We start from the raw sequence: 24,572 nt of genomic DNA on the forward strand, positions 1-24,572 counted from the left end.
CTGACCTTAGCATTCTAACTGGAGTTTCTGCCCATAAATGATAAATGATAAATGATAAATGACACCTGCTTCCCAGGTGTCATTCAGTCCATTAACAATAATGATGACATGGGTCGCATGGGTGGCTCAGTTGGTTAAGCAGCAGACTCTTGATTTCAACTCAGGTCATGATCTCACAGTTCGTGGGCTTGAGCACCAGGTCAGGCTCCGTGCTGCAAGTGTGGAGCCTGGAATTCTCTCTCTCTCCCTGCGCCTCACTCCCAAAGTAAATAAATAAACTTAAAAAAAATAGTAATAGCATTGCTATCGAGCCTTACAAATTAAATCTATCATCAGCCCTATGCAACTAACAGATCAATCTGTTATTAATACAGTTTTACCTTGTTAACTGTGCTGCTTAAGTGGACAACTGGAATGTTTAGAAACATATTTTTATGACTAAGGAAATGGTATTTTTTTTATTTTCTAAAAATAAACTTTGTGTATGCAACATTCACAATAGGATTATTCTCAAACAGGAAATGATCCAAAGGAATATCATCAAAGAAGCCCACTGCCATCTCAGGGCTTCGTATGCCCAAAATAACACGTAAGTTTCAAAAGAGTGAAGAAGCACAGACCTTCATAATAATAGATACAGCACATCGAATTATTTTTCTGTGATCAGATTATGTAGATGCTACTAATTTTATTTGTTACAGTTAGAATAAATTTCACTAATTGCTAATCCTACCTTTAGGAGATGCTCCCGATGTTGATTCCAAAACAGGATTTGGTATTATGCTTGCTGTTGATACAGATATTTCTGTTGCACGAGTTGATAGTAATACACCAGTGATTGCGTTAACACCTGAAACAAATAGCTTATGTTAAAGCAGCTGCATTGAAGTTTACAATTTATTTTGCCAAATAACAGTAGTATATTTAAGCAAAGTAAACTGTATGTATACGGCTGCTAACCCAGTAAGCAGGGCATGGATTTGAAATTAATTTTCTAATTGTAATGAATTCAGCCTTCAGTTCAATATTCTTTCACTAACTCCACCTGCCTCTCACCAACGACGTGAATTTTCAAGAGAGCCGGCAGGAGCAGTCTATAGCTCTGAAACAAAATGATTCCTGAAACACTTAGGAGGAATAAATGTATAAATTGAAATTTGACAATTTTTTTATTTAAAACATTTTTTTAACGTTTATTTATTTTTGAGAGAGAGAGACAGAGCATGAGCAGGGGAGGGGTAGAGAGAAAGGGAGACACAGAATCCGAAGCAGGCTCCAGGATCTGAGCTGTCAGCACAGAGCCCGATGTGGGGCTTGAACCCATGAACTGTGATATCGTGACCTAAGTCAAAGTCGGCTGCTTAACCGACTGAGCCACCCAGATACCACTAAGTCTGACAATATTTTTAAGCCCACTTCACTAACGTTGTGAGATGAACTAATTAAATGGATTTTCTCTGGGCAGTGGATGTTTTACTAAATATTTTCATAGAACACTGGAATTATTAAGTAGTAAAATGTCGGTATTCATACATCTCTTCTTGATATAAAGCATTCCCTCCACTCTCTTTTTCTATATACATTCCAAAGGAATAAAATATATTTCATTTTTAATTTTTAAAAAATTTTTAAAGAAAGACCATACATTTTATTATTTATTTTTATTTATTAAATGATTTAGTTCTCTAAATTGCAACAATCAAAGGCACAAAGATGAAGATGATAATTATTAGGTATATTACATATTTAGTTTTAATAATTCCTTTTTGGCAATAGAAGTCAATATTTAATAGTAAGTTGTAAATTTTCATTGAAATATTAATTATTCGAAGTGAAGTATATAGAACTTAATTCTCAGTGATTTATGGAAATATTTGTTTTACACAATATTATTGAATTTGTTAGCATTTATAGAATCCTTTTAATCTTGCATTTATTGGTCTTGTTTCTATATAGTCACTGTCGTGTTAAAGATCAGAAAACAGCAAACAAAAATGTATAAAGGTCTTGGACAAAGTATTCACGTCCATGGAAGGCATTGTTTCTGTGCTGTTACTTCGTCTGTATAGAGTATATATTATATAGCATGTTAGTTAAGAGTATGGACTTCGAGTGACAAAGACAAGTTTCAACGCCAGTCAAATTGGGTATGTCATTGCAGTAAATACACTGACTTTCATCCAAGATTTAATTTTAATTTCATTTCAAATTTAAATTTCATCCAAGATTTTCCTCTTTGAATCTGGGAAAAACCAATAATCTTGCACAGTTGTGAGCAATATTTCAGGTGTCATGAGATAGAATACACTTCCTGTTTCATTTTATAGACTTGAGGTGCTTGGAAGTGTTAGCACTTGGCACTGACTTTGTTTATAGGCAGTACACAGAAATTGCTTGATGTATTCATCACATACAGATTTGTTCAGCACATTCAGGAATGACAGAACCGCCTTTTCACAGGCTTTACAGAAGTCAAGTCAAAAGCTTTTTTCACCTCTGGGTGCACTTCACACCCTCGGTCTCAACCCCTTCCCCCAGTAGGGAGAAGGAACGTAGCATGCGTGAGGTTATCTTTTCTCTGTCAGTCATTTTGTTCTATCTTTCTTTTCATCCCAGAATCTTCGATGTAACACTCATTTCTAAGTTGAAACTGAAGTTGAAGAAAGTTATTCAAAGAAGCACATTCCACTTTGACTGGAAAATTCGCCTGTAAATAACTTAAATGATCCCTACCTATCAACTTGCTAAATAGTAGCAATCTCAATTTCTGAGTATAATCAACATCCCTGGAGACTTTTTTCCTATTTCTTTCCTCCCTCCCTCCGTTCCCCCTTTCCTTCTTGCCTTTATTTTCTGCTTCTATAAACAGTTACTGCATAACTAATATGGAAAGCATGATAAGATCTAATAAAAGACTCTATGTTGTACCACATGGTATCACCCATGAGTAGCTCTCAGTCTGTTAAGGAACATAATGCCTACACACAATAAATAATCAAGGATATTCTGCATGGGTTGTGTAGACCAGTGTTTTTCAAACTGCAGGTTATGAAATAATTAAAGAGTACTTAAAATCTAGTTAGTAGATTACAGTCAGAGCTTTTGCCAAATGAAAGAGGAAAAAGCATTAGAGTGATATTGCAGATAATGAGGGTAAGTATGGTTTTATGAAGTTTGTGCACTTGTGTGTGTGTGTGTGTGTGTGTGTATTTGAATAAAACATTTGTCAGTGCACAATATGTTTCCTGCTGTGATTCCAGCTAAAAATTTGAAAGCTACCGGACAAGAAATTGGGCAAGAGTTTATAAGATAAAGGATGACCACCATGTTGACATGAGCAAGGACTCCGTTATGAATGAGTTGACATAGGAGCTAGGGCTTGAAGAGTAAGTAACACGTCCACATAGCTAGAAGAAGGGGTATGGACAAACGTCTGGAGGGGAAGTCAGAGGTGATTGAGCACCTTGCAAACAGTTGTATCTGGTTGGATTGCTGTATGCTCTGAAAGAGCATAGTTGGCCTTGTCTGGTACAATACTGGCAGCTAGATCATAAAGGACCTTGAACGCCAAGCCAGGGAGTTGAATCTTTAGTAAGTAAGGAGCCATGGAAAGTGACCAAATAGAAATTCTACTGTAGGAAAAACAATGGGGAAGTGGGTGGGGCAGAGAATGAGACAGCGCTAACCGAACTGATCTGCAAGTCCCATTTTTATGTTTACCAATGTCCATGACCTTTTGAAGTCATCATGTGAGATTAGTGAGTTCATATCCATAAAATGACTTGAGGCAAACTAAAAGCAGGCAAAATCTTAACCACTGTGTGGTAAGATTGGGAGGTACTGGGAGGCTTTTCCTCCTTATCATACTTCAACCCATTTGGCTACTGAGTTCCCTGAGTGAACTCTTAATCCAGTAGCAGTCATCCATGTCTTTGTTATTAGTTCTTCAGACTGTCCATCAAAGAGAATGCCCTCCTTTGGCAAAGACTGACAAACAGCCTGTGAAAGTATTGAGTGTCTCTGTGTGCCAGGTGCCATGTGAGCATTGTTTCCTTTAATCCTAAAAAGATACCGTGGTGCCCATACTTGTATGATCAGCACTTTACAGATGAAGACAGTGAGGTTCAAAAAAGATGAGCAACTTGCCCACACTATACAGTGGGAAGTAACACAGTTGCGATTTTAACCCAGAACCTCTTGAATCTTTACTCTTACCCACCACAGATCTTGCCATGGGAAGGTGGTCCCATGCAAAGCCACATACTTCTGCTCTGCCTTTCACAGGGTGTGATATTACAGGGGTAGAAGTGACTTAGATGCACAGATGTTTTGCCCTTATGTATCTAAGATGAGGAAGCAGACGAAATACCTCACTGTTTTTTTTCTTAAAAAATATCATTTTGTCATGTACATTACATACATGCACATACAAAATGTGTCCCTCCATGAACATCCATAAAGTAGACTTAGAGCTCTGAAGGAAATTTCCAATCTACTGAAGCTATTTATGTTTGAAAAATAAAAATAGAGGTTTACTCAGTTGGAAAATTCTGCAAATAGAAACGTTCTTCTGTTATATGGTGGGAAAGAATTATTCTAAGTACCACTGTTGAAGGTTTTATTGACCACGATGCAAGTAACCACCAGTTATGCTTTTACAGCATTTTCTATAAATTTCTCTTAGGTCAATCTGGTCTCCTAATAAACTATTGAGGATAATGGCTCATTCTGAACTATTTTCTCTTCACAAGACATGATGAGGTAGCATTTCATTTTTCTTTATCTCCAAAGTAATTAAAGAAAAATTTCACAAGAAGACCTGTGCTTCGCATCTTCGCTTATGTCTAACCAAATAGTGCTGTTCTTAGGATGCTATAAGGAAAACAGATGGCATTTTATCCTGATTCCACCCTAGACTGAGAGAATACAATAGATACAATGACACTAGTTTCCCATACTATTAAAGGATGAAGCAGGATTGGGATTTTTAAAAAAGTAACTATTTTAATTACAGAAATCATGAGAACTTGGAAAATTCAGCTTACAGATGAAAACCAGGTATCATATTTTTTCCTATTTTCAAATGATCTGCTCATCTACTCCAGTCTTCTTAGATGTGCTTTGTTATTACGTTTCTAAGTATTCACAAGTAGTCTCTAAAAGTTAGAATTTTAGGGGTACCTGGGTGGTTCAGTCAGTTAAGCTACTGACTCTTGATTTCGGCTCAGGTCATGATCTCATGATTCATGGGATTGAGCCCCCGTCAAGCCCTGCATTGACAGCATGGAGCCTGCTTGGGATTCCCTCTCTCTGCCCCTCCCCTGCTTGCTCTCTCTCGCTTTAGAAATAAATAAAAACTTAAAAAAAAAAAGAACATAAAAGTTAGAGTGTCATCCATCCTCATAATGAGCAGGTATCTCTCTAGTTATCTTTTCCCCTACCAAGTCTATAAGCAAAGTCCACTGGAAAACCACTACTAGAGAAGGTAGATCTTACTTCCTCTAGATGAACACAAACACTGAATGACAGTACCTTAGAATTCTAAGACTTGAGTCCTCAAAAGAACTTCTAAAAATATCCTATTGTAACAGAAACGCTACGTTTTATAGCTTAGAAAATGTATGAGTTTAAGATAGTTTCAAAAGATCATAGCAATAATTACTAAAAAAGTTCCCTTAATTCCCAGTTGAGCACTCTGTATTATGTAACAGAGAAAAACCTTTTTTCCCCCCATTCTACTAAATCGAATACATTTCTGATGGAGACAATGCCAAAGTTTCCCTTTGAACTACAGGAGAAAAGATTTACTTTGCGAGTTTTATCCATAAATAAAATTTCAGAATAAAGTTTTAAGCTCTTTAAGGAAACAAAAGAGTGATTATTTAAAAAAAAAAATATATATATATATAGTTACAGTGTATACAAAACACTAATTACTTAATGGTCTAATAATCCTCAAAGTACAATTGTTACGTAATAATTTCATAACCTAGATCAACTCATCTATGGAATTCAAAGTAAAGTAGATAGTTTTATATTCAATAGCATATAATTTGTTATTCCCACTAATTCATGTTGTTTTCATACAATACCTCCTCCTGTACATCCCCACTTCCTCAAGCTTTTAAAAACTTTACACACATTTTATATTGAAATAAAGTAACTGTCATTTGTTCAGTTTTCACTTGTGTTCAGTTATCATCTCCTATGCATCACAGCTTATAATGAATATGGATTCACTTCTTAAATTTACATGGGATGGCAGTGCATGAATTGGGGTGTGGTAAATAGCGGGAGGGCATTTTTCATAATAACTTGCCAGTAATTACTAATATTCCAACCTTGTTCAACTGATACCCTATTATCTTCTTTGTTAGTAAATAATCATTTTTGAAGCTTAAGTTGAAAATTTTAATTTTCCCTCACACATCAAAAAATATAGATATTGAAGTATATGAAAAACTATAAATATATAACATAATACACTATAATTTGATATATGAAAGTAAAATATATTTACACATGAATATAATGAAATAAATAAAGGCATAAATAAAATACAATACCACTTTCTCTATTCCTATCAAAATAGAATATCAAAATTCATGAAATGGGGCTCCTGGGTTGCTCAGTCAGTTAAGCTTCTGACTCTGGATTTTGGATCACGTCATGATCTCACAGTTTGTGAGTTCGAGCCCCGCATCAGCCTCTGTGCTAGGAGGGCAGAGCCTGGTTGGGATTCTTTCTCTCTCTCTCCCTCTCTCTGTGCCCTCTCCTGCTCACACACTCTCTCTCAAAATAAATAAGCATTAAAAAAAAACTAAAACACAAATAACTCAGCACCTTCATGAAAGGCAAGACACCAACTCCTTTCCATTATCAGTGTCTTATCAACACATTCTTACACTAACGGTAGTCCTTCTCTTTTGACATAGCAAAATTCATTTTGGTTCATTGCCAACTGAATTAAATACAGTTAAATCTTTATCAATTAAAATAAAATAACAATTATTCAGTGATGATGTGTCTTTGATGATTTCTTCTGTTTGCACTGACCCCAAATTTTATAATGTCCTATTTTAAATGTATGAGTAGCTCACTAGCCAATGAATTGTTTATCGCAATAAACATTTGTTAAGCATCTATTTCATGAAGAGCTAAGCAAAAATAGAAAAACATGTTTTTCCAAGGGGACCTTAGAGTTTATTTGAATACTCAAGCTATACATATGTGAACCAACTATCAGATTATGCTAAGATGCTGTATAAAATGGTGCTATGTAATTAATACTACGCATAGCTGTTTCTGTACAATGTTAAGTGAAATCAAAGTAAGGTGATGTTTCTCTTTGTGTCAGGGACAATCAGAATCATCTTCTTGGAGGGAGAGATTTCAAAAAGAATTAGCTTGGGGCGCCTGGGTGGCTCAGTCGGTTAAGCGTCCGATTTCGGCTGAGGCCATGATCTCGCGGTTCATGAGTTCAAGCCCCGCGTCGGGCTCTGTGCTGACAGCTCAGAGCCTGGAGCCTGTTTCAGATTCTGTGTCTCCCTCTCTCTCTCTGACCCTCCCCCGTTCATGCTCTGTCTCTGTCTCAAAAATAAATAAACGTTAAAAAATTAAAAAAAAAAAAGAATTAGCTGAGACATTAAAGAAAGAAAAAAATTATTTCATGGGAGAAAAGAAAGCAAGTATACACAACCAGAAGAAGGCAGTGAAGGGAGCCAAGTAAAAGAGAGGCCATATAACAGAAGGTCTGGGAGGGGATAATATTAGACACTTATAAGCAGAATCTCTTGGGAGAAGAAAGTAGGAAAATCCCACTTTCAATGAAAACATCAGAGCTAGTGGCAACTCTTGAAAAAAGGATTTTAAATTTCCACTGCATTTTCAATTAAGACTAACAAAATACCGTAGCAAGCACACAAGTTTTGAAAATGCTTCAATTTCCTAGGCGGAATGAATTGGGAAGGTAAGTAAGAAGAAAAAAAAAACCTCATCTCTCACAGAGAGGAGACAAAAAAAAAAAATCAGATAAGTGGCAGAAAGCTGTGCCCGAAAGAGGAAATCTCCTCAGGTTACCAGCCATCTGTGAGGTGGGGAGGGAGCGCCAAGCCTGGCCGGCTCCGAGCGTGGACAGGTGTCTCAGCCACCTGGCCCCTCTGGGGAGAACAGGAAGGCAGCATTGCCTTGGTGAGTTTCTTCAACAGAAAACGGCGATTTCGGCAAAATGGACCTGAGAATTCAAGGTGTTTTGGCCGACAAGTGGATGGAAGCATACAGGCAAATTTCCTCCACTCACCCAGATGTCAGGTTGGAAACGATGGGGCGGCACAGTTATTTCCTTCCACAAAAATAACCGTGATTTAACAACAAAATCAGATTCCATAATAATGAGATATTTGAGATTGTGAACCCTAGTATCAGGGGACTTATTGTATTCTGTTCTAGAGTTTCGATATCCTGAGGCATGAAAAGGCAAAGGTTGGATTTAATATTTATAGGGGTGGGAGTTGGAGGAAAAAGGAACAATCTGGCCATACTCTCCGGCTCTTAGACAATCATCCCACGGTCCCTCCCCACCAGGCCGTACTCTGAGGCCGGAGAGGAACTGTGGTTTTGGCAGCCCAGAAAAAACATCTTCCAAGGAAACAAGAGGCTTAGGCTTCACACATTCTTATAGGCACCAGCAAGTTTCAAAAGCAAGACTCTTGGACCCATCTCATGACTTCAGGAAGGACACCAACTTGGGTGCCCTCTCAGTCCTGCGAGGAACAGCACTGCTCTGTCCCTTCTCGGGGCTTCACGTAGGGGCAGTGATACTAGAAGACAGTGGAGTCCTATTCTCTCTCTAATGGCACCTCCAGCTTTCCTCTGAACTTAGGATGTAGCCACTTGAGACCTTGGGTCTTAACTATAGGCTCTCCTGAGTGTTTCTTCAGAAACAGGGACAGGCTCACTGGACACTTTCTACCAGCAGGTTACATTTGTTTAGAGTCACGACTTATACACATGAAATGACATGATGAGAGATGGAAGCAAGACCCAGACTTGGCAATTGTGCCACCGGCTAACTGTGCAACGTGGTATGAGCCACTCTTCCTCTCCGGGCCTCAGTTTTCTCTCTATAAGAAGCGTCCATTGAACAACTTCTCGTCAACAATAAAATTGTTATTACTGCTAGGATTAAATTGCAATGGAAACATCCATGACGGCAAATAATAAAGTACAAGTTGCACTTCCACATACCAAATGAAGGCTTGTACTTCAGCAGTTATATACAATGGATTTATGGGGTTATTAGTGCTGCCTTGGAGAAATTTGAGCCCAGAAGGGAATTCCGTATTTCAAGGGGCAAAAATGACTGCATTCATTTGCAGTTTGATAATGTTACCTGGACTAAATGTATTTCCCTTTAGGGTGCTGGTCTACTCAGAACTCAAGAAAAATGTGAAAGACAAACTTTGAAACAGACGTTGGGAATACTTGGTTTCAGAATTTTCTTTTCAACGTAGAAGAGCGAGTATAAGAAGATGAAATATTTTTTATAGGTGAATTAATTACTACATGAAGGAATAGAGCCCAGATCAAATAAAGTAGTCAATTCCTTCTCAGCAATGTGTGTGGGGGTGTGTGCTCATGTCTATATTTAATTAGTGACAAATGCATTTCCAAAAATAGTCTACAGTATTGCATTTGGAGCTAGAAAATAATATTTGGCTAAATTTGAGATATCTTGTTTATCATTTCATCCACTTTTATTTTTGTCTTTTCTAAATGTAAAGAAACACTCTCTAGCTATTTTAAAATGTTTTTTAATTTATTATCAGCTGAGAGACTATACTTTTAGTTGTAAAGGCATCAAATAAAAGAATGAAAGAGTTATTTCTACTTTCTGAAAAGTCAAAGATAATCTTTTCTTGCCCTGAAAAGAGTTATTTGAAGGGACAAAAAAACTTTAAGGGATAGATATTCCAAGGACACAAACTCATCTAACAATAATTACTTTCTATTACATTTATTGATTTTAACAACAATTTTGTGAAACAGCTGAACAGACACAAATGTTATCTACATTATACAGATGAAGAAATGGAGGTCCTGGTGACTGACTGTGACTTGTCAGGATGCAGAGTTAGAAGGTCTTAGAGCTTGTTTAAACCCAAATGTTCTAATCCCTCTTTTGTGTTTTTTCCCTCCACATTGGCTAGAGTTTTAGAACTACAAGATCATCTTTGTGATTGCAGTATTGCTATGCCAATACTTGAGTAGTTTAATGACTTTAATGTACGGTATTTTCCTCTTATATTATTGCTAATTGTTATAAAAATAAATGTAGCTAATTAAGGTATGTAAAATATTAAAAGTAAAAAAAAACCAGTGATCATCGGTAGTACTTCATCAGTTTGTGGCTGACCAATCACTCATCTATCAGAGATTATTAAATAAATCAAATTAAAACAAAATCTCTTAGCTCAAAGTTTTATCTTCTCTTGTCCATGAGTAGAACATTCATGTGAAACAATTTTACCAAAAAATTAAAAAAGTAAGAAAGTCAACTTCTATTGTAATATCAAATGACTCGGAAAATTTATGAAGGGTGTTTGAAGGTACGACTTTTTAAGTGTCTTCTTCCCTTTGTTACTTGTCTTAGATTTAGGACAATGTTGTAAAAAGGACTGTTTCTTTTCTTGTTTTGGGGTAAAGCAATGGTGTTAAGGTAAATACCTTATTGTTTGGTCTCACTTTGATAGCAAAATCACTCATTACCTTTGTCACATCAAAAAACTATTTTGTCCCCTTAATTTTATTTGCATCAAATTCTTTTCTAACGTATATATTCAGTATCTTCTGTAAATGCAAGAAAGGCACTAAATAAAGGAAAATCATCTCTTAACAAGTTTATAAAGCAAGGGGCAGGGTAGTGCTAGGAATAGGGGTCTGGGGCCATGTTACCCAATCCAGGCCCCACCATCGACCCGCTGTGCAACTTTCTGCAAATTGCTTAACCTCTTTAGCTTCAGTTGTCAATATTTTGGAAACCTACCCTATACGGCTTCTGTACAGATCAAACAATGATATATATAAAAAGGTAAGAGATGCAGTCAACAGCTAGATTACACATGAATTTATCCCGACTAAAAAGTCAGTGAAATGAGGTACATTTTAGAGTTCTATCATTAGGTCAGATCAATTTACGTTTCTGACTTATACCACCTCTAAATACTGGAGTAACTACTTACGGGGCCATGTCTAATACAGTCAGTAGGTTCGAGCTAGGAAAGTCTTTCTGAAAGAACTTAAACTCCTCCTGAGATCATAACCTAATTCTCCCAGTTATGCCCTAACGTTGACAACCACTTTGCCGGATTTCTTAAATTATTTTTTCATTATTCTCTTTTTCTAATTTCCTTATATCATTTATTTCAAGGAACAGATTAGGGTAGCAGAACAGAAAGATTGAAAAAAAGGATAGAAAAGGACAGAGAAAAGAAAACTTGGGAGTTGGGTGCATATAGTAGAAGAAAGAAGTTTTTCCGGTTGTAGTCCTTAGGCCCATGGTTGCCAATGTGCTGTAGACACTGCACCAATGGAACCTGGGGAGTTTCTACGAGGGTCACGGTCTGTATTCACACGTGAGCACCAGGTGACATACGGAGGTATCGAATCACTATATTGTACACCTGAAACTAACATAACATTGTATGTTAACTACACTGGAATTAAAATAAAATACAAATTTAAAAAATCTGTATTCACACTAAATATTGTGTGTGTGTATTGAAAAAAATGATCCACGCATATATGCTAATATTTTAAAATAGATGTAGGTTCTATTGTGAAAAAAATGATCCACGCATATATGCTAATATTTTAAAAGAGATATACGTTCTATTGTGATTAATACCACTTTTAAAGAATTGCTTAATATTTAGTAGCATTCTGTTTCCTCAATTAGCAGGTGCAAATATTATCCCACTGGAAGGGGAGTTCGCAATCTTACCACGTAAATGAGGTATTTCTCTTCAAAAAAGTTTGAGGACCACTGACTTGTGGATCTAAGTACATCAATAACAGTATAATTTAGTTAATTTGGCTGAAGTCATCGTATAGCATCACAAAACCACCAGAATTTGAAATCTTGTCTGATCCATTGCAACGCAAAATTAGGGCCACTCTTCAAACACCTGTGACTCATACTTTTTAATTAGAAACAAACAAGCAAAGACTGACAGAGGCGCCGATTTAGAGCCCCTTTGTTTCTAGTATATGCCAGTTCTGGGTGTTAGAACAATAGCACGTTTTTTCTTCCTCTGATTCTCTTTCCCCAGAGGTCCTCCACTTTTGAGATGGACAAACTGCCTGAACCACACATCCAGTAGTGACCCATTATGTGTTTACACAAGAACAGGAAAGTAGGCATAGTGTCTACTTTCCGATTTCAGACTCTAGCTTTTATAGGGTATATTTTCCAAATTAAAAAGATTTCGAACATTCCATTAGGACATCATCAAAGGAGTCATTTGTGGTGCGTTAATTAAATCTAACACATTTAAAAATAACTCTGCATGTTGTGGGCCAGATGCAGCCTTTGGAAAAAGAAGGAGCCTACACTGAACATTGCAACAGATTTTTGTATTTAATAGTAGGCAACAGACACGTTTCCAGAATATGCTCTCAAAGCCTGGTTGGGAAGTGTCTGCTTTGCTCGCAGCAGGAGAAAAAAAATCCATATATAAAGTAAAGGAGAACAAGAAGTAAATTATATACTTTCACCTCTCAATCAACTCAAATTTGCTTCATTATTTAAAAGTGGTGCCCCACTGCATGATATTGTCCAATTTTAACCAGAAGAATGAACCACTCCAAGAACCCTTCCCAAATGTCAAGACAAAAAGTAGGATGGCAAATTTGTTCTTATCTAAAAACACATTGTCAGTTATAGCCTCATGAGAAGTAATTTTGGAAAATAAAAAGGATGTTCAGAACTATATGAGATGTAAGAGAAAGGTCTAGAGAGAGCTGAACTGCTTTGTCCAAAAAAAAAAAAAAAAAAAAAATGGACTCAATGTTTTACCCATAAGAATGAAAGATGTGGGGAAAGAGGAGAGAGAAAAGGCCAAGAAAGAAGGCAAAGCATCCAAAGGACTTTTCAGACCAAGGACATCTAAAACTCACTCTTTAGGTACCTGGGCGGCTCAGTCAATTAAGTGTTGGATTCATGACTTTGGCTCAGGTTATAATCTCATGGTCATGAAATCCAGCCCAGCATCAGGTTTCATGCTAAACTGAATGGAGCTTGCTTAAGATTCTCTCCCTGTGTCTCTCCTTCTGCCCCTCTAAGCCACTCATGCTCTCTCTGTCTCAAAATAAATAAATAAATAAATAAATAAATAAATAATAAAGCACTCGCTGCATCGCTCTTATGTAAAACCTCCCTTTTCAGTAACATCGGCTGCTACACACAGAGTGTACAAATACCCACCAAGATTTTAGTTAAGTGGATCTTTCAAGGGAATGCATGAAGGAAAGGGGAGCTGTGCTTTGGTTGTGGCCAAAGTGAAGTTAAAGAAAATGTCACAAGAAACCAAAAGGAGTACATGATCTGATGGATACAGAAGTAGGAAAGAAAGGTGAGAATGAGGACTTAATCCTCCCTCTACAACAAAGGATTTGCAGAAACATCCAGCATTGGGCTTTAAAAAACTTACATATATATATGTGTATATATATATATATATATATATATATATATACACATATATATATACACATATATATATTTTTATATATATAAAATATTTATATGTATATAATATTTATAAATTTTTAATGTTTATTTTTTTAAGAGAGAGAGAGAGACAGAGTGTGAGTGGGGGAGGGGCAGAGAGAGAGAGGGAGACACAGGATAAGAAGGAGGCTCCAGGCTCTGAGCTGTCAGCACAGAGCCCCATGTGGGGCTCGAACCCACGAACGGTGAGATCATGACCTGAGCCAAAGTCGGACGCTTAACCAACTGAGCCACCCAGGTGCCCCAAAATTTTTTATATATTTTTTAATGTTTATTTATTTGAGGCGGGGGGAAAGGGCAGAGAGAGAGGGAGACACAGAATCCAAAGCAGGCTCCAGGCTCTCAGCTGTTAGCACAGAGCCCAATAAACTGTGAGATCCCATAAACTGTGAGATCATGACCAACGCTCAACCCACTCAGCCACCCAGGCACCCCTGGGGGAATTGGGCTTTTACCCAGAACAGAGAGTAAGTTGAATCTGAACATGGTTTTATATTAAAGGCTGGAGACACCCGTGTGACATCTGAGGTATATATAATGATTTTTTTATTTTATTGAATGCTGCTTACTAGTCTAAGAATCAGATTTGCTAAGTCACAATGATGACAATGCGTTTACTGAGCAGAGGATAGACCATAAATTTGTTCTGTAGAAAATTGTTCCAGACAGAGTGGGTTATAAACTGTTTGCTTTGCAAATATGGAGGGAGAGATTATCAGAACAAATAGACTCTACAGAACAAGAATTTCAATGCAGCATCAGTAACTACTTAAATCAGAGATATCACCATTGTTGAGCAATAAAGTATTTCCTAAGTGTGAAGGCCACCATTACATCACAGTTGACATTAATCTGCAAACTGATTTTTTTTTTTCTGGTTTGGGTGACAAATTCATGCCAGAACAATTAAATCTACTTTCCTGACAAAGTAACAGAGATGTTAACAAGAGAAAACAAAATAGATGTAATATCACATTGTTACCATTATATAATTAGTGTCTTCTATTGAAATAGATATTGAAGAAGTATGATGCTCTGTATAAACATTGCTATTAGTTTAAAATCCTTAGGCAAAATGTACCAGAATAATGAATTTTCAAGCAATTCTAGTAAGTAGCTTTAACATTTATCTGTGTATCTTCAACTACTAGTACAGTACTTGACAACAGGCCCTTATTAAATGTTAATTAAAAGATAAACATCAGTAAATTTTCCTGAATAGCCAGACTTTTCAAAATATTGCAGTTCTTCTATCATTTTAAATAGAATTGCAACTGGCTAAAAACAGAAAGTAAAAACAGGTTGAATTTATATTGAACATATGACTCACTGTTGAAGCCTCATATTGAAATAAACTTTCCCTGTGTAATGGTAAATCCTTATTCCTTACACTTCATTACTATTTGTAAGCATATCTCTGCTTTTTTGTGACCTCAGTAGCATTGAAGACTGGATCAATTTGGACTTATGATACTTTTTCTGATAGAGGGTCACTTTAAAATCTGGGAATAATTTGTAGGGCACTTTCTGTGTTCTTGGCATCTTTCTTATCTCTAGTGAGACTTCTGTAACATTTAGAAGCATGATTCTTCATATTCTCCCTGGACAAAGGTTGAGGTAGAATGTATTTGCTAAGTTCAGAAGGGTTACTTACCAACTATCAAAGTGTCCTCAGAACTCTTGTTCATTTTAACAGCCTACTAGCAAGGAAAAATGAGCCGGCAAAGTAAATGCCAAAGTTGACTAGAGCAGCCTCCTGAGGTTTAATCTCCAGGAAAGTGTGTCCAAAATTGTATCCACTCCTGTACCACTTTTGTTGAGTCTCTATATCCTTTACTCTGCCTGCTCTTAGGTCCTTACTCTTTTTCCTAAAAGTCAAGTCATGAGCAGGGAGGGGCAGAGAGAGAGAGGGAGAGAGAATCCCAAGCAGACTCCATGCTGTTGGAGCAGAGCCCAATGTGGGGCTTGAGTCCAAGGAACCTTGAGATCATGACTTGAGCTGAAATCGAGTTGGATGGTTAACCGACTGAGCTACTCAGGCACCCCCACTTTTAAAAATTTAATCCAGTTTTTAAAAAGAAATATTATATTAGTACCACAAACGAAGAGTAAGATCTCTCTGGTCATTAAAGTAACCATGAAAATAAAAACATGAAAAAAGTAATGTTCCATATAGATACTATTAACTATGATCGTTCCATGCTTGATCCTGTGTGCTCCATGTTGAAAAGTGAAATTAGTGAGTGTTAGGCCATAACAAAGACATAAGGACACCAAAAATATGCTGAGATAACCAAAAGCATAATAGAGATTTGAGTCAAGGTTATTGAATTCCATGACATTCATCCCCCAAATTATCTCAAGTACCACCAGTTGTACTCATTACATGCCCTAGGAATATTGCTCTAGCTTCTTAAGGCCACCCAATTAGTCATAAAGTACCTTGTAATGCACCAAATTATAGCTTTTCCATATAGCAGAAAGTCAGATCTGACTGTTTTCTTTCCTTCCATTTTCTTCTCATACTCGCGTACATTTTTATCATCTTCTTCTTCTTTTTTTTTTAATGTTTATTTTTGAGAGAGAGAGAGAGCATGAGCAGGGGAGGGGCAGAGAGAGGAGGCACAAAATCTGAAGCAGGCTCCAGGCTCTGAGCTGTCACACAGAGCACCACACGGGGCTCAAACTCTCGAATCACAAGATCATGACCAGAGCTGAAGTCAGATGCTTATCTGACTGAGCCACTCAGGCACCCATGTTATCATCCTCTTTTAAGAACCAAAGTCAAATGGGCTTAAAGCCCAGCATTGTTTTAGGGACTGATAATATAGGTACAAAGTAAAGGCTGAGTGGGTGATGAATAATCTTTAATGTCTTAAATACCATTGGTCCACATATAGGCCTGTAACAATCAAGTCTGGCCTGAGTAAAGCTTTTAATTTTTGTCTCATCTGACATTATCATCAACGAAGTAGACAAACTATAAAGCAGTCAACAGTAGAACCAATTTATGAAAACATTTAGCACAGTACTTCAAATGAATCTGACCTTTACACTTAAAAAAACATCCAAGTCAAGTTTTTAAAGGATAATAAATTGAACTGCTTTTTTTTTTTAACACTTTGGGTAAGAATAAGGATGTTAACAAGATAAAAATATTTAGATAAATTATTGTTTATTTACAAGATAAAGTTCAGTTGGAATAAAGTGAACAACCAAAGAGTAAAAGCCAAGAGTATACAAATTTAGTAGAATAGTATAAAAATAAGTACAACAGGAAAAGATGTAAAACCAAAGAAAATGAATAATTAATATAATACTTTATCTTAAATTCATACTTGCAAATGGAACTGTAGTAATGAGATCATGTTATATAACTATGAAGTAACCATTGCTCTTTTGTTCAGTAATGGTTAGATTCTTATTGCGACATGAATTCAATTTTGATCTTTGCATTTTAGACAAGTAGGAGAAAAATTTGTCAAAGAAGAGAAATTGATGTGAATAGAGATGGAAATTGGATTCCAGTAGAAGAAAAAGGAGTTGGAATGATTTACTGTTTAATCTGAGAAAACAATGTCTGAAACTGTAATATCATTTGTGTCTATATCTTAATTTCCCAATATACGAATGGAAGCGAAAAGAATTTCACCTTAACATTTCTGATGTTTTACTAGATGAAAAAAATTACTGATTATTTTACCAATATTCAGAGATATAAATGGGCAAATATGGTTCGTTAACAGTAATTCTCATGTAAGCACATCAAGAAATGCAAATGATAACTAACCCAAATTTATTAGTAAAATATATTTGCAATGAAAACAACATTATAACTTCCATTAATTACAGTGTATAATTTAAAAATTATGTTAATCTGTGCTGCTTATAAAATTTATTGCTATTATTATTATGACAGTATTACAAAAAAAGGTGATGAAGCATTATTTTAGTTCTATCTGCACCAATTCTTCAATGTCAAATTAAAGCTCCGAACTTTAAGAATTTAATAGGCAAGACATATAATCCTAAAGATGTTTTTGGCTTATGGAACAAGTAAATAAGAGATCAATTAAATAAATTCATCCAGTATTAATTAAACACTTACTGTGGATATCGCTAGAGAGAAAATAATTTACCTTGAAACCCAGGACAATTCCCTTGATGCAAGGTGTTCTTTCTGATCTGAATATCAATCAAAAATTGTATCAAAAACTTGGGGCGCCTGGGTGGCTCAGTTGGGTAAGTGACCGACTTCGGCTCAGGTCATGATCTTGCAGTTTGTGAATTTGAGCCCCGCATTGGGCTCTGTGCTGACAGCTCAGAGCCTGGAGCCTACTTCAGATTCTATGTCTCCCCCTCTCTCTACCCCTCCCCTGCTCATGCTCTGTGTCTCTCTGTCTCTCAATAATAAATAAACATTTAAAAAAATTGTATCAAAAATTTGAAAGTATTACACGTCTGGATAATAGCACTTATATCAGCCATACACTGCTGTGCAACAAATTGTCTCTACACTCATGTCTTAAAGCAATTGTTTACTATCTCCCACAATTTTTGTGGGGAAATAACTTCAGAGCAGCTTTGACCAATTCTGGCTTTGGGTCTCTTACAAGATGGCAGTCTATAGAGATTGCAGGTGGGGCACCAATCTCCAAGTGTGTGATGGGTCTGGAAGATCCATTTATGAGGTGATTCACTCACATTGCTGGTAAGTTGGTGCTGGCTGTCAGTTTTACTCCACTGGGTCTGTCCACAAGGTTGCCGGATTGTTCTTACAACGCGGTGGCTGGCTCCCCCCCCAGAGAAAGCAGTCTGAGAGACTGAGGTAGAAGCCATAATGTCTTTTACTGCCTAGGCCTTAGAAATCACACAATATCTCTTTCACTGTATTCTATGAGTCACACAAGTCAGCCTTAATTAAGTGTAAGAATGTTCTACCTACATGCTTGAATACCAAGAAGCAGGGATTATTGGAGGCCATCTTGGATATTGGCTACCACAATACAATTTGTTGGATTACTTTCAAACACAGAGAATATTAGATTAAAAAAATAAATTGCTGTCTTTTAGGAAAAAAAAATTCAAAGTTTTATTTATAGCCTGAACCTGTTAACTCAATTTTCCCATTGCTTCCCAACAGATAAGCTGGTTTCTTTGCTATCTCTTAAACTTGACATTTTTTACTTCCAACGTCGTAGTTTTGCTCATGTTTTTTCTCCTTTTTAAAAAATTAAATAAAAATATCAGAGAACATGGATAATTTTTTTTCTTTAAAGTTCAGCTAAAGTTGTACCATCTGCCTAAAGCCTTGTTTATTAGTTCTGTCTACAATAACTTTCCTTTCCTTAGAATTTGTATATATAATTTTAAAAATAATTTAGAGAGAGAAAGCACAGCAGGGTAGACAGGCAAAGGGAGAGAGAGAGAGAGAGAGAGAGTCATGAGGAGGCTCCAACCTCAACACAGAGCCCACTTTGAGGCTGGGTCCCATGACCCTGGGATCATGACCTGAGTGGAAATCAAATGTTGGACACTCAAACGATCGAGCCACCCAGGGGCCCCTATATATACTGTTCTTAAACCACACAATTAAACACTTAATGAGTACTTTTCATTAATTTAACGGACAATAACTGAATGCCTACTATGTAGCAGGGCAAAAATAAGTGATGGCATACAGTTAATGATTTATTTCCCTTACCAATACGAATAATTTACTTATGCACTCATGATACTAATATTTAATATATTAGTTCTGTAAGTATATTTTCAAGTTTCTAAATGTAAGCTTTTTTTTGATGCCCCCAAGTATGTCTTTTGTGTGCAGAAAATGTCTTACACAAGTTAATTCAGTTTTGGAAGTATATATTTAACTTTCTTTTTAATTCACAGAATTAAAAATCTTTTTCTCTCTTAAGCTTTTAAACTCAATTTACAAATGCTATTATTATTTATTAATAGGCAAATTTAACAATTCCTTTAGAGATCCTTTAACATTTAATCCCATTTATATATTTGGTTAATTTCCCTTAAGTATTTAAAATTTTATTCATAAATTGAAAGTAGTTAACATATACCAGTTTACCTGCCTTTGAGGATTTTGTAGAGATAATGTATATAAAAGTACTTTGCAAACTCCTAATTAATGCATAAATATGGCATTATTGTTATTAAATCATAAAGTCAGATGTGCTTCCATATTGAAATGATTCAGTGGTAAACAAAGCATGTGGCTTTGCTCATAACTACTTTTAATAAATGTTGTATCAATTCTTAGAATGGCTACAAATGTTTTTAAATAGTACTTCTCTTTCCATGACTCAGATGAAAATTGGAGAAAGTCAAATCTAAATGAAATTAAAGTCCTCAGGAAGATTAAACCTTGTTCCAACTCATGACAGCCTGTCTTGAACACCACCAAACATGGCGACCCAGCTTCGATTTGGACTTCACAAGACAGGTTCCAGCCTCAAAGAGGATCTGGTGAAGACCAAAGATCCGGAGGTGCGTTGCTGGCCATGAGTCCTCACGCGAGCATTTAGTCCGTGGAACAAGAGTGCACGAATCGACTAGTGCATATCAAATTAAAGAGGATGAATGCCTCTGACTGCTAAAGTAATTCCAGGTAGTGACATCCTACAGAAAGCTAGCTCAATACAAGGGAACAAACCAGAAGCAAGTCTTACACGGAAAGCTTCTGACTCTAAATAAATAAGACTGAATGACAACCTAAAATCCAAGAGAAAAACAGAATGAGATTGAGAGAAAATTGGTAACATCTAAATTAAAGCTTAAAGCTATATGGTCTTCCCTATTCCTAGGAGATTTGTCCTAGGGATGCAGGGGTGGAGGGAGAAATGGAGAATCCACAAATAGTGCATGAATAATGACAATAGAGATTTATATACCAAATTTCTTGTTATTTCTTGATATTTTCTGATTAAATTGATTCAGCCTCTGTTACATAGTAATCACTCTTAAGACTTGAGGAGTCTTTTCATCTACCCCATAAGACAGCTTATTTCCCTTGTAGGTAGGTCCTATCTTTAATTTTAAGTTTCTTAAGTTCAGGCTCTGTATCTTTTGTAATCATTATAAAAGGGTAATATAGACAGAAAAGTGCAAAAATACAAATATACATATCGTGAATAGACATTAACCAGAACCTAGTGTAATTATGACCCAGATTAAGAGAGAGAATATTCCCAGCAGTGCAGAAGCTTCTTGGGAATATTCTATGAATTATATCCCTCTCCCACTGCTGTAGAGCAAATCTTGTAGCAAATCTGACTTAATTTCTAGCCTTTCTTTTTGGGTTTACTGTCTATGTATACATCTGAATATGATAGAATTTGAATTTGACCATTCTTATCTTCATGTAAATTGCAATACATTGTAGGTATGTTTTGTGTTTTGTTCAATTTCGTATTTTAAGATTTTTTTTTATTGATTATAGCTATAGTATGTTTATTATTGTTGGTTCATACAGTTCATTGAATGAATAAACAATAATTTACTTATTAATTTGGTAATTCATAGACATTTGAGCTGTCACTAATTTTTGTCTATTACAAAAAAATGTGCAACTATGAGCATGCTTATATTTCTTTTGCTTTTCTTTTTTTTTGAAAAAGTGAAGTACCTATTTAAGACTGCCAATTATTTTGTTTTGTTTTGTTTTGGGATTGGGTTGTTTTAATTTTCCTTACTGATCTATAATTATTTCTATATATTCTAGATGAGTTTGTTGTTGTTGTTGTTGTTGTTGTTGTTGTGGTTAGTTATATCCATGTCAAATACCTTGTTCCATTTTGTGGCTGTCTTTTCATTTTCGCTGTTATTTCTTTTGAGAAACTGAATAATTCTAATGCAACAGAATATATGCCTTTTAATTTATGGTTAGTGTTTTTTGTGTATTTTCCTAAAATAAAGTTTCAGAGATATTCTCCTGAATTTTCTTCTTAAAGTTTTAAATTCCACATTTGCATCAGTATATAATTCATCTGGAATTGGTTTTTGTATATAGTGTTACGTGGGAATCAATTTTAATTTTTCCCCAGTGGCTACTGGATTGTCCCAGCAGCATTTATGAAAAAAGCCAATCCTTTCCCACTGCTCTGTTTTACCATCTTTGTTTTCTATCTAAGATCCATATATCTGTAGGTCTGGTTAAGGGCTCCTTATTCTATCCACTGATCTTTATAGCATTAATGCCACTACGGCTTGATACACCACCTGTGCTCCAATTTGACAGTTTTAATTATTATATCTTTATTATGGCACTTGATAACTGGTAAAACAAGTTCTCCTTTTTTGTTTTTCTTAAGAATTACTAAGATTTTCTTGACTTTAATGTACTTCCATATAAGTTTAAAATCAGATTCCTACATTCCACAATAAAATTTATTAGGGTTTTAATTGGAGTTATCTTGAGTCTACAGATCTATTTGGAGAAAATTAACATAATTTAAATACGGGGTTGCCCAATCAATGAACATGGTATATTTTTCTAATTTTTAAGGTTTTCTTTAATTTCATTCAGTAAGTTTTAGTATTCTCTTAAGAATCGTACATCTCTTTTATTAGAATTATTTATAGGTACTTGGTGTTGTTTCTTTTTTTCTTTGATGTTTTTGTAAACTGTATTTTGTTAAATGTTCAAATGGCTATTGCATAGATAGAAATGTAATTAATTTATATAAATTCTATATCCAGAAACCTCAGTTAATTCTTCAATTCTAATAATTTATCAATAAATTCTTATAGATTTTCTACTTATACAATCATATCGTATCCTGCCCAAGTAATAAATTTTTACTTTTTCCTTTCCATTTATGGTAATATTTATTTTTCTTGTCTTATAGTACTAGGTAGCATATTTGGTACAATGTTTTATAAAAATAACATTACTGGACAAGATTGTTTTGTTCTCATTCTCAGAGGGAAAGCTAATATTTCCCCACTCTACACAACGATTGTCACAGTTTTTGAAGTTATTCTATCAGATTAAAATATCTTGTTTCCAATTTTTTTTTATTAATTCAATAATATTGAATTGTTAAAAGAGGTTTTTTTTTGGCATCTGTTCTAATGATCATATGTTGTACTCCTTATTCTGTCAATCTAGTGAATTAAGTTGATTTCTTAGTTAGTTTTTTTTATTATTATTATTATTTTATTTATTTATTATTTTTTTTTTTTTTTTAGGGCAATTTCTAAGCCCAACATGGGGCTGGAACTCACAGTCCCCAGATCAAGAGCTGTGTGCTCTACTGTCAGAGTCAGTCAGGTATGCTGATTGGTTTCCTAGTTTTAAACCAACTTCACATTGCTAATGTAACCCCAACTTGGGCAAATTTAAGTAACTTTTTATGTTTTGCTGGATTTTCAAATCTATTTTTCATAATGAGATTGACCAACAGTATTCCTCTCATAATATTCTCGTCAAGTTTTGATTTTAGCCATCTGCTAGCCTCATAAAATAAGTTGGGGAGTAAAACTTCTATCTTTAGTCCCTGGAAGAGTTTATGCAAAACAAAATTTATTTGTTATTTGAATGTTTAATATAACATTTTGGTGACACTAATTGTGAGATTTTTCTTTGTGGGAAGGTTATTAATTGCTGATTCAATTCTTTAATGAGTAAAGATCTACCACAATTTTGTATTTCTTCTTGAGTTAGTTTGAGGGGCCATATTTTTTAGAAATGTATTCATTTTATATAAATTTCCAAAATTATTGAATTATAAAGCTTTTTATAATATAGACTTACATTTTTAGTGGCATCTAGAGTGATGTTTGCTTTTTCATTTTTGTTTGTTTCTTCTCTCCTTTTTCTTGATTAATTTTGGTAGAAATTTAGCAATCTTATTATATACGGAAATTCTTTGCATTATGTATTTCTTTTCTATTTCATTAATTTTGGCTCTTACTTTTCTTATTTCTCCCATCTACTTTATTTGGGTTTATTTTGCTCTTTTATTTTTTCCTTTCTTATGTGTACAATTAAGACTACAGAGTTTCCTCTAATCAGTGGTTTAGCTCCATCTTACACATTTTGTTATAAAATATTTTATTTCCTCTTCATATTCAACACATTTTCTCTAATTGCTATCATCGTTTTTTCTATGATCCGTAGGTCACTTATAAGGGAATGCCTTAACTTCTAAACATACAGATAATTTTATTGTTCTAATTATAATACTGATTTATAGCATAATCACATCAAACTTTGAGAAAATACACATTCAAGGCTTTAATTGCTTCAAAGGAAAGATTGGCACACAGTATCTGGCCCAATGTGTGAACATCAAAGTTTTATTCAGGTACTAATGCATGTGAAATCACAAAGTTGTGAGACACTCATAATCAGATTTTCAAATAAAATACCTAAAGCCTGTTGACACTGGAATCCCTTTATCCACTCTGTAACATAAAAGGAATAAAAGTGTGGACAGAGGCACGTAGATGTTATTTGACAGGAGGTTGTCTTTGCAAAATACTTCTTTCGAATCCCATTCTCATTTACTTTACCTCCAAGGAGCAAGGCTTGTCTGGTCTGCAATGCAAACCTGCCCTAATATGTGGTTCTTACAGTTGAAAGTCATAGCGGCCAGTGACTCATACTTGGAAAATCAGTACAATGAAAGACTGCTGCCTAGCTGCTGTAGTGTAGGAACAGGAGAGTTATTACTACATTGAGAACGACTGCCCCAGCAGAGCTTATTAGAGAAAGAGATATATGACTGTTTCTTGTGGACCAAACGCAGGGAGAGAGTGA

The 24,572-nt window shown here is 35.4% G+C and overlaps 1 protein-coding gene across 3 annotated transcripts in view; it reads right to left on the reverse strand.

Annotated features, from left to right (window-relative positions):
• The window catches only part of EMCN (endomucin), a 100,836-nt gene that overhangs the window by 62,687 nt on the left and 13,577 nt on the right, over positions 1-24,572 (reverse strand). For all 3 annotated transcript variants that reach the window (XM_049630939.1, XM_049630937.1, XM_049630938.1), the window contains exon 2: positions 734-850. In XM_049630939.1, the coding sequence (XP_049486896.1) occupies positions 734-850 (117 nt within the window). The remainder of the gene's footprint in view (positions 1-733; positions 851-24,572) is intronic.

Source organism: Panthera uncia, chromosome B1 (assembly GCF_023721935.1).
Source record: "Panthera uncia isolate 11264 chromosome B1, Puncia_PCG_1.0, whole genome shotgun sequence".
NCBI classification, from domain to species: Eukaryota; Metazoa; Chordata; class Mammalia; order Carnivora; family Felidae; genus Panthera; species Panthera uncia.